The 11,737-nt window shown below is 46.4% G+C and overlaps 1 protein-coding gene across 2 annotated transcripts in view; it reads left to right on the top strand.

Annotated features, from left to right (window-relative positions):
- sept10 (septin 10) overlaps positions 1-11,737 on the top strand; it is a 28,976-nt gene that overhangs the window by 7,264 nt on the left and 9,975 nt on the right. The window contains exons 4-10 of one of the 2 annotated variants that reach the window (XR_005130368.1): positions 340-526; positions 1,898-2,059; positions 3,136-3,232; positions 5,450-5,618; positions 6,910-7,042; positions 10,558-10,730; positions 11,177-11,243. Coding sequence is in view for 1 of the 2 variants with exons in the window: in XM_037539087.1 (XP_037394984.1) it covers positions 340-526; positions 1,898-2,059; positions 3,136-3,232; positions 5,450-5,618; positions 6,910-7,042; positions 10,558-10,730; positions 11,177-11,192 (937 nt within the window). In the remaining variant the exon portion in view is untranslated. Of the gene's footprint in view, positions 1-339; positions 527-1,897; positions 2,060-3,135; positions 3,233-5,449; positions 5,619-6,909; positions 7,043-10,557; positions 10,731-11,176; positions 11,633-11,737 lie in introns of those variants that run through there. The other variant, XM_037539087.1, reaches the window with a different exon arrangement.

Here is an 11,737-nt window from a genome sequence, read left to right as displayed (position 1 = left end):
ATCAGGACACCCCACCCCCTAGAGGTGAACACGCAAAACGGAGGGGAAGGGCTGAGTGGCGGGGGTGAGGGGTGAAATGGGATTGGGCCAAACGCTTTTAGAGATTACTGAACACCTGCACGGTGTTTGAGGCGAGCGTGTGATGACTTGGGTCTGCAGTTAGCACCATGCTGTTTAGTGAGGTATGAGTGTCCTGTGCTTGTTTCATTAGCCATGGAGCTCCAGTGCAGCGGTAAAGACACCAAGCACGTCTGACTGCATTTTGTGAGGGAGGAAACGGGTAAATTAGACTTTTAATATAAAATGCTTGTCATCTCTTATGCACTGTGCTTTTCACAGCTATCAGCACATTGTGGATTATATCAACACTCAGTTCGAGTCCCACCTGCAAGAGGAGCTAAAGATAAAGCGCTCGCTTCATAACTACCACGACTCCAGGGTCCACGCATGCCTTTACTTCATCGCTCCCTCTGGTCACTCCCTCAAATCCCTGGACCTGGTGACCATGAAGAACCTGGACAGTAAGGTTAGAGTGAGATGTGGGGTGTAGAGGTCTGTGGATTTCCATTGTTGTTGGTTTTTTTTTTATTATTTTTAAATAAAATTTTCATTTCTTTTTTTTTTTTTTTTCTTTTCATATTTTTAAAGGAATGCAGCCATTTGAAATATCTGCACATCAGACTGCGGTCCGAGTCTAGACACAGACATCGTCCTATGTGGACCTGGACCTATAACCAATAAACTATGAAGAATTATGTAATTTCGACGGGGTGGTCCTGTTTTAATCGCCGTCGCTTTTCTAGCCGTTGCGGTGCCGGTTTAGCAGCCCAGTAGACTCAGACCAATCACATGCGCTGTAAATATCACGTGATGCTGCTCAGCCAATCAGATCTGTGTATTACGATGAGCTCTGAGACTCGAGTGAGTGACGCCACACAGGGGAGGGACGAGGAGAGAAACAGCAGTCAGAGAAGAAAGTGAGTCAGAGGGAAGTTATTCCACATGACGTGATCTAAAAAGAGGAAACTGACAGTAAATGTTGGTGAAATCTGACCGAACTGGACTTTATTTGATCTGATGTTCAGTAAATGGTGTTGAAATCTGACCGAACGGGACTTTATTTGATCTGCTGTTCAGTAAATGTTGGTGAAATCTGACCGAACTGGACTTTATTTGATCTGATGTTCAGTAAATGTTGTTGAAATCTGACCGAACTGGACTTTATTTGATCTGCTGTTCAGTAAATGGTGTTGAAATCTGACCGAACTGGACTTTATTTGATCTGCTGTTCAGTAAATGGTGTTGAAATCTGACCGAACGGGACTTTATTTGATCTGATGTTCAGTAAATGTTGCTGAAATCTGACCGAACTGGACTTTATTTGATCTGATGTTCAGTAAATGTTGGTGAAATCTGACCGAACTGGACTTTATTTGATCTGATGTTCAGTAAATGTTGGTGAAATCTGACCGAACTGGACTTTATTTGATCTGATGTTCAGTAAATGTTGGTGAAATCTGACCGAACTGGACTTTATTTGATCTGATGTTCAGTAAATGTTGGTGAAATCTGACCGAACTGGACTTTATTTGATCTGACGTTCAGTAAAAGTTGTTGAAATCTGACCGAACTGGACTTTATTTGATCTGATGTTCAGCTGTCGACTGTATAAGATGCTGATATTCCTACTCGGCTACTTCAGTAAACAGTATATGGCACTGAGTCACGATGCAGGTTAGACGTTATGATGTTCTGGACCTTCGCTTGAGGAGATTCTCTAACTGGAGAATTTTACTGAATTTTAATTAAAGACCCCTGCTGTAGACGGTTTAATGTTAGTGTGTGTGATGGTTGTGTGTTCCTCTCTGTTGACCGTATGTGTTGTCCACTCTTGCAGGTGAACATCATTCCGGTCATTGCTAAAGCAGACACCATCTCCAAGAGCGAGCTCCACAAATTGAAGATCAAGATCATGAGCGAACTGGTCAGCAATGGCATCCAGGTCTACCAGTTTCCAGTCGACGATGAGACTGTGGCAAAGATCAACGCGAACATGAATGTACGCTACTAGAACCTTACTGCCTTAAAACCACAGTTGTAGCCCAAATGTAGTTGATTAGCCAAGACATGTTTGGTGTCTGAAGCTTCCTTGATGTTATTTGAATAATCACCTGCCAGCTGCATAGCTAAGTCATCACATGCTCACCTCAAACCGTGGCAAGTTGATTCTGTGGTTTCTGAGACTCTGTCTGTTTACACACAAAGATTTTTGTCTGTCCGATTGAACACGTTCCGATTCTAGATTGTTTATTCTCACTCTACTCAACAATCTGATGAAAAATCTCAGTTTACAACCTGATCCAGTATTAGAGAACCAATTAGTGTAGAAGATACCATGACTACCAGCATCACGTGAGGTCCAGTCAGAGTGAGATGAGCAGCAGTGAGCAGTGATTGTGTTTTTAACTGCTATAAAATGACGTCAGACTCAGGAAAACGTCCTTCACACGTCCTTATTAAAGAAGGCCGAGAGGAAGACGTCGTGCTCTGAGACGCATAAGCTGGACGTCCGTCCCACCGCCGTCTTTTAAAGACCAGAGCATGAACTTCGTCTCCTCTGCAGACCAGTTTCTGCTCCGCCGTGTTGAACGGTATAAACTCTCACTGTGACGCGACGCTCATGCAGAACGGACTGAAACTTTCCGATAGGGAATGTAATCGGATACAGGCGTTTACACGGATATTATTCTTCTATTTAATGTATTATTTACAGGATTACCCACCTCGCTCAATCAGATAGACACTGTATTCCGAATTGCCTCAATCAGACTAGACTATTCCGATTGAGGTGTTTACATGGACGCATTCTATTCCGATTGAGCTATTAGTCGGATTATTAACTGATTATTAGGCTGCATGTAAATGTGGCTTATGATGTTATCTGTATATCTATGTTATAACTATTATATATAGCTTAAGTATATAGAGATAAAGTGAAAAAAGAAGCAGTAGCATCTTAAAGCCTGAATTTTGTCCATGTTTTGATTGATATCGACTACATTTGGGTAAAAATTATACAAAGTAAAAAAAAAATTTGATTGATGAGTTTATATGTTGTTGTTGTTGCTGCTGTAGGGTCACCTGCCCTTTGCTGTTGTCGGGAGCACAGACGAGGTGAACATGGGCAATAAAACGGTGAAGGCCCGTCAGTACCCCTGGGGCGTGGTGCAAGGTGAGAGCTCTCCAGTTATGTTTAAGCCAAGATGTTTGGATATTTTAAAGAGCCCACATCGTGGAACAGAATGTTCCTCACTTTCATAAATTAACCATGAACACTCAATAGAACCAGGAACACTCGAAGAGAAGAACCCTTTGCATGGTGAAAGGGTTCCTCAGATTGATGGCTAATGTGCTGTAGATGGTTTTATACAGAACCTTTTTGAAAAGGTTTCTATATAGCATCTAAGAAGGTTCTTCTATTGTAAAAAGCTTGACATTATAACCATAGCAGAACCCTTTTTTGTGCTATATAGAACGCTATTCAGAATGTAGAACCAGCTACAGCATATTATACATCAGTTTGAAGTGGAACCATTTAATGATGCAAAGAAACCTTTAATCAAGGGTTCTTTGAGTGTTCATGGTTGTTAATAGAATTTTCTTTACTAAAGAACCCCTGAAGAACCCTCTTTTTTAAAAGTGTAGGATTGTGCGTTTTGACCGATTGTAATATCAGTTAATGAGCTGAACCACAGCTAAAGCTGAATGCTGACCGGGATTCATCGTCTTCTGCAGGTGTTTTTGTCAGATAAATACTCTTTAACAGTTTCTGGAACTCGCTGACATCATCCAGAGTACTTACCCTGGTTAGTGATACAGCAGCGCCTCTCACGAAAAAATGGGCTCCCAAAGCTGGAGTTTAAAAACTGATTCAAAGCTCCAGAGAAAACGTGGCTCCTAACAACCACCTGGAAGAGCTGGTTGACCCCAAAACTGCCCCCATCAGATAAACAGCGTTTAAGGCTTTGATCTCTGAGAGAGAGGAGAAGATCAAGCTGCTTCAGATCTGAAAACATCCACAGGGGTTTCTGTCCATCCTTCCACTGTGAGAAGACCACTCAGCGCTGTGGGTCTGAAAGGACGTGTAGCTGATCAAGAAGAACCTCACTGAGAAAAGGAGACGGACACATCAAACAGAGAAGCTGGACGATGGACTGACCACCCCAGAGTCCAGATCTCAACAAATCTAGCCACGTGTACATGCAGCCTGATAGTCCGTTAATAATCCGCTGTTGTGGTCGACGGTCCGCGGCGCTACCGCTGCGCCACTAGAGTGTGCAAGACGCGACGATCAAAGCACCTCAAGGAAGGCGGGAAAATATCGCGGTGTAACGCGGAGCGAGGAGGCGGATGTATGCGCTGAGATAAGCGAGATTTATGAGGGGCAAATCCAGGGTCGTGGTCAAGACAGTCCAGGGTCATAGAGCCAATACGGACAGAATCAGGTACAAACATGACGAGCAATACAAACAGTTCTAACAACAGACCAAAACATCCAACAGAGACCGGCAAACACAAGGGGCCAGCACAGGGCACAGGGACAGGTGCAAACAATCTGGGGCGGAGCTACAAAACCAAAACAAACGCACATGGACCGGACTGGGAGGGGCCAATCGTGACACGTGGGAACGAACAACAAACAAAGCAGACGCCACAACCGGCGTGCTCAAACAAAGGCTTAGTCGAAAGGAGAAACACACGAAAATGAAAACACAAAGACACGGCCACCGTGATTGTGGTGGTGAGGCAGACTTTCCTTCACTTGTTCGCTCTTTCAGCAACACCTTGGGACGGCCTGGGTTTTTGTTTCTTGTGAGTAATTTGGTTCAGTTACTCTCTTTTGCTTTTTCCAGCCCTCGTCTCTCTTTTTATTTTTTGGGGGCAATTTCTTCTCTCAGCCCTCTTTTCCCTCTTTTGGTTTTGGGGCGGTTTCTTTCCTTTCCTTTGACTAAGTACCCTACCGGTCACCCCTCTACAAAGGTGTGACAAACACTGCCGTTTGCCAGCGCCTTATATAAGGAAACTTCCAGGTGCGTCGAGTTAGTCTAATCGATCTGCAGCACCTTGCTGCCGTCGCCCTCTGCTGGCAGCAGGTGGCGCGGGCTGGGCGCCTCGCTGTTGACACCCTCTGCTGGCAGCAGGCGGTACAGGCTGAGCCCTTATACAATCAACCTCTAAATCTGAACTTTGGAGGTGTGGAAAAATATCCCTCAAGCTGCCTGATGTGAATCTGATATAGTTTAGTTGAAGGTTCTGTGCGATGCTGTAAAACGAGTACCTGGAGTAGTTAATGCATTGACTGGTGGTCTCTAACGTTCTCACAGTGCTGTATGTATTGAGCAGTGAAGGTTTCTAACGCTGTGTTTGTATCGCTGTCTATGTTTTTCAGTGGAGAACGAGACTCACTGTGATTTTGTGAAGCTGAGGGAAATGCTGATCAGTGTGAACATGGAGGACCTGCGAGAACAAACACACACACGGCACTACGAGCTCTACAGACGCTGTAAGCTGGAGGAGATGGGCTTTAAGGACATGGACTCTGAGTCCAAACCAGTCAGGTACCGGCACGGTCTTTCCCATCAGTCAGTCTCTGATGTCTGTCCTCCGTGTGATCACAGTGTCTCTGTTCAGCCTTCCCTGTAAACCCATCCTAGTCCTATCCTAAACCCAGATTAGAGTCTTTGAGTCTTGGTTCCTCTCAGTGCTTCTTCTTAAAGCTTCTTTTAAGTTATGGCTCCTCTCTGTGGTTCTTCCTCGTGCTCTTAGAGAGTTCCCTCTTTGGGTTTTGGTTCCTCTCTGTGGTTCTTCCTCATGCTCTTACAGAGTTCCCTCTTTGGGTTTTGGTTCCTCTCTGTGGTTCTTCCTCATGCTCTTAGAGAGTTCCCTCTTTGGGTTTTGGTTCCTCTCTGTGGTTCTTCCTCATGCTCTTAGAAAGTTCCCTCTTTGGGTTTTGGTTCCTCTCTGTGGTTCTTCCTCATGCTCTTACAGAGTTCCCTCTTTGGGTTTTGGTTCCTCTCTGTGGTTCTTCCTCATGCTCTTAGAGAGTTCCCTCTTTGGGTTTTGGTTCCTCTCTGTGGTTCTTCCTCATGCTCTTAGAGAGTTCCCTCTTTGGGTTTTGGTTCCTCTCTGGGGCCATGTATCGTGAGATTTTAAGCCAAAACCTCCTTCCATCAGTGAGAGCACTGAAGTTGGAACGTGGCTGGGTCTTCCAGCATGACAATGATCCCAAACACACCGCTCGGGCAACAAAGGAGTGGCTCTGTAAAAAGCATTTCAAGGTCCTGGAGTGGCCTAGCCAGTCTCCAGACCTCAACCCCACAGAAAATTTGTGGAGGGAGCTGAAAGTCCGTGTTGCCCAGCGACAGCCCCAAAACATCACTGCTCTAGAGGAGATCTGCAGGAGGAACGGGCCAAAATACCAGCTACAGTGTGCAAACCTGGTGAAGACCTGCAGGAAACATCTGACCTCTGTCATTGCCAACAAAGGTTATGTTACAAAGTACTGAGTTGAACTTTATTGACCAAATACTTATTTTCCCCCATAATTTACAAATAAATTCTTAAAAAATCCTCCAATGTGATTTCCTGGATTTTTTTTCTCATATTGTCTCTCATAGTTGAAGTGAACCTGTGATGAACCTCTCTCATCTTTCTAAGTAGGAGAACTTGCACAATCAGTGGCTGACTAAATACGTTTTTGCCCCACTGTATATGCAGTGTCACAGTGTCTCTTGGACAGTTTTATTACTTAATTGGGTTTAATTTATGATGTAATGTAAATTAAATGCATAACAAACTGACAGTGAAAGCGACTCTGCACACGTCTGAGGGTTTGTGTTTGTGTTGTAGTGTTCAGCAGACATATGAACTGAAGCGTCAGGAGTTTCTGGCTGAGCTGCAGAAGAGAGAAGAGGAGATGAAGCAGAACTTCGTTCAGCGAGTGAAGGAGAAGGAGGCGGAGCTAAAAGAAGCTGAGAGAGAGGTAAGAAGTAAAAGGCTTTCTTTGTCCTCCTCGTTTTTCCTCTGGTACTAGGTACAGCCTTTTGCTTTGGAGGGCTCCGCTCTGGGGCACTTGTTATTTCATTTCAATATCAGTTACAGTGAATCCTTGTGCTGCCACTGACACTCCAGTGTTTTCAAGTGTGTTTGAAATTCTCAGTTATGAATCGCACGTCTGGTAAGAACAGCGAGGAGCAGTAGCTGATGACTGTATAGGGAAAACTCTTGGGGTCCACTGGGCAACCAGTTATCATGGTTGTGATGTCACATGATCACATTTCATCAAGTCTCCATATGACACATCTATGCAATCAGCCATTCAGCCCTGCCTAAATAGTCTACCAACATTCAGCCCTGCCTATACAGCCGTTCAGCCCCGCTTATACAACCTACAGCTATTCAGCCCCGCCTATACAGCCGTTCAGCCCCGCTTATACAACCTACAGCTATTCAGCCCCGCCTATACAGCCGTTCAGCCCCGCTTATACAACCTACAGCTATTCAGCCCCGCCTATACAGCCGTTCAGCCCCGCTTATACAACCTACAGCTATTCAGCCCCGCCTATACAGCCGTTCAGCCCCGCTTATACAACCTACAGCTATTCAGCCCCGCCTATACAGCCGTTCAGCCCCGCTTATACAACCTACAGCTATTCAGCCCTGCCTATACAGCCGTTCAGCCCCGCTTATACAACCTACAGCTATTCAGCCCTGCCTATACAGCCGTTCAGCCCCGCTTATACAACCTACAGCTATTCAGCCCCGCCTATACAGCCGTTCAGCCCCGCTTATACAACCTACAGCTATTCAGCCCTGCCTATACAGCCGTTCAGCCCCGCTTATACAACCTACAGCTATTCAGCCCCGCCTATACAGCCGTTCAGCCCCGCTTATACAACCTACAGCTATTCAGCCCCGCCTATACAGCCGTTCAGCCCCGCTTATACAACCTACAGCTATTCAGCCCCGCCTATACAGCCGTTCAGCCCCGCTTATACAACCTACAGCTATTCAGCCCCGCCTATACAGCCGTTCAGCCCCGCTTATACAACCTACAGCTATTCAGCCCCGCCTATACAGCCGTTCAGCCCCGCTTATACAACCTACAGCTATTCAGCCCTGCCTATACAGCCGTTCAGCCCCGCTTATACAACCTACAGCTATTCAGCCCCGCCTATACAGCCGTTCAGCCCCGCTTATACAACCTACAGCTATTCAGCCCCGCCTATACAGCCGTTCAGCCCCGCTTATACAACCTACAGCTATTCAGCCCCGCCTATACAGCCGTTCAGCCCCGCTTATACAACCTACAGCTATTCAGCCCCGCCTATACAGCCGTTCAGCCCCGCTTATACAACCTACAGCTATTCAGCCCCGCCTGTACAGCCGTTCAGCCCCGCTTATACAACCTACAGCTATTCAGCCCCGCCTATACAGCCGTTCAGCCCCGCTTATACAACCTACAGCTATTCAGCCCTGCCTATACAGCCGTTCAGCCCCGCTTATACAACCTACAGCTATTCAGCCCTGCCTATACAGCCGTTCAGCCCCGCTTATACAACCTACAGCTATTCAGCCCCGCCTATACAGCCGTTCAGCCCCGCTTATACAACCTACAGCTATTCAGCCCTGCCTATACAGCCGTTCAGCCCCGCTTATACAACCTACAGCTATTCAGCCCTGCCTGTACAGCCGTTCAGCCCCGCTTATACAACCTACAGCTATTCAGCCCCGCCTATACAGCCGTTCAGCCCCGCTTATACAACCTACAGCTATTCAGCCCCGCCTATACAGCCGTTCAGCCCCGCTTATACAACCTACAGCTATTCAGCCCTGCCTGTACAGCCGTTCAGCCCCGCTTATACAACCTACAGCTATTCAGCCCTGCCTATACAGCCGTTCAGCCCCGCTTATACAACCTACAGCTATTCAGCCCTGCCTATACAGCCGTTCAGCCCCGCTTATACAACCTACAGCTATTCAGCCCCGCCTATACAGCCGTTCAGCCCCGCTTATACAACCTACAGCTATTCAGCCCCGCCTGTACAGCCGTTCAGCCCCGCTTATACAACCTACAGCTATTCAGCCCCGCCTGTACAGCCGTTCAGCCCCGCTTATACAACCTACAGCTATTCAGCCCCGCCTATACAGCCCTTCAGCCCCGCTTATACAACCTACAGCTATTCAGCCCCGCCTATACAGCCGTTCAGCCCCGCTTATACAACCTACAGCTATTCAGCCCTGCCTATACAGCCGTTCAGCCCCGCTTATACAACCTACAGCTATTCAGCCCCGCCTATACAGCCGTTCAGCCCCGCTTATACAACCTACAGCTATTCAGCCCTGCCTATACAGCCGTTCAGCCCTGCTTATACAACCTACAGCTATTCAGCCCTGCCTATACAGCCGTTCAGCCCCGCTTATACAACCTACAGCTATTCAGCCCCGCCTATACAGCCGTTCAGCCCCGCTTATACAACCTACAGCTATTCAGCCCCGCCTATACAGCCGTTCAGCCCCGCTTATACAACCTACAGCTATTCAGCCCTGCCTATACAGCCGTTCAGCCCCGCTTATACAACCTACAGCTATTCAGCCCCGCCTATACAGCCGTTCAGCCCCGCTTATACAACCTACAGCTATTCAGCCCCGCCTATACAGCCGTTCAGCCCCGCTTATACAACCTACAGCTATTCAGCCCCGCCTGTACAGCCGTTCAGCCCCGCTTATACAACCTACAGCTATTCAGCCCTGCCTATACAGCCGTTCAGCCCCGCTTATACAACCTACAGCTATTCAGCCCTGCCTATACAGCCGTTCAGCCCCGCTTATACAACCTACAGCTATTCAGCCCTGCCTATACAGCCGTTCAGCCCCGCTTATACAACCTACAGCTATTCAGCCCCGCCTATACAGCCGTTCAGCCCCGCTTATACAACCTACAGCTATTCAGCCCCGCCTATACAGCCGTTCAGCCCCGCTTATACAGGCTACCAAAATTCAGCCCCACCTATACAGGCTACAGCCATTCAGCCACACCTATGCAGCCTACAGCCGTTCAGCCACACCTATGCAGCCTACAGCCGTTCAGCCACACCTATGCAGCCTACAGCCGTTCAGCCCCGCCTATACAGGCTACAGCCGTTCAGCCACACCTATGCAGCCTACAGCCGTTCAGCCCCGCCTATATAGCCTACAGCCGTTCAGCCACACCTATACAGCCTACAGCTATTCAGCCCCGCACATACAGCCTACAGACGTTAAACCCCACCTATACAGCCTACAGACATTTATCCCTGTTACAAATCTTCTGTCGTAAAGTGTGAGGCTTCAGGAACAGCCTGACCTTCCACGTTTATTTAGTAAGCACACAAAAAACTTTGCTTAAGTTTCACACACATCTAGGAAAGAATGCCTGATATAATTTTTCCAGCTGAATTCCAGCTCTTGTTTATTTTCCCACGTGCCCTTGGTGCCCCCTGCTGGTCACTCCGGCAGCTGCACGTCAGGTATGAGCAGCTGAAGCAGCTGCATACGGAGGAGACGAGTGAGCTGGAGGAGAAGAGGAGGATGCTGGAGGAGGAAATGAGCTTCTTCAGCAAACGCAAAGCTGCTGCCGAACTGCTGAACTCTCAGTCGCTCAACAACAAAAAGGACAAAGACCGGAAGAAGTGAGTTTGACCGCTGAGTCTGTTTGTAGTAGGTGTACCATTCAGCCCTCACAAGTCTGAAGCTTTCAGCCACTCTCTGCTGAACAGGTAAAGCGGAATTCCTGCAGAATGCAAGGGCTGAGATGTAAACAGAGTCGTTCAGCGTGGCTTCATGTGAAATGTCTACATGGTGTGGTCACCATGACTACAGCACAAATATAGACAATTGATTTACTATCCAAAACTACCAGTGAACCTATACAGACACAAGTAACATTAGGATGGTGCTGATCTGTCATTGCTTCCAGCATAGCTACTGCAACACAGCGTGGTAGCACAGCATTTTAAACTGGAAATTGAGTGGTGTGTAGTGATTATTCTCGTTAGGCTGAATGATCATGTTGTGATTGTGTGTAGTGTATCGTGCGTTACTTATCGTGATATTACATTTTTTTACTTTTTTTCAGCGCTGGATTCTGGTGAAGAACCAAAAAAGGCCATTTTAATATCCTGCCATGGACCACAATAAGCTCTGTAATCCATTTTGCTATTTTATTTGCAGTATTACAGCAATGCAGGCAGAAATACATCAGTATTGACGTAATATCGCCACTATTGATGGAGTATTTTTGTCTTTTATCATATGTAATATGTGGACATCTGAGGAATTTTCTAATTAGCTTATTTTATAAGAAAATGCCAGATTCTTTCACTCATACCTGGAATACTAATTTTGAGATTCACACTACAGATCGTTTACACCTCTAAAAAACTGCCCTTTTTTGTGGTTTGTCACATTTTTATTACCAGTTATTCCCCAAGAACCAACTAGGAATAAATAAACCTTTATTACATATTAGACATTTCAGATTTGTAATGGGAAAGTATTATTTTATTAACAAATAAATGTGTTGCACTTTTCAGACATTGTGTTACTAAGAGTTATGAGTAGATGATGTGGAAAAAAAAAAAAGTTTAATTTAAAACTAATGTTAAAATTAGCCAGTCAAGTCAGACCAGCCTCTTAA

The sequence above is a fragment of the Pygocentrus nattereri genome, chromosome 6, assembly GCF_015220715.1.
Source record: "Pygocentrus nattereri isolate fPygNat1 chromosome 6, fPygNat1.pri, whole genome shotgun sequence".
Taxonomy (NCBI): domain Eukaryota; kingdom Metazoa; phylum Chordata; class Actinopteri; order Characiformes; family Serrasalmidae; genus Pygocentrus; species Pygocentrus nattereri.
This window is presented reverse-complemented; position numbering and strand designations above follow the sequence as displayed.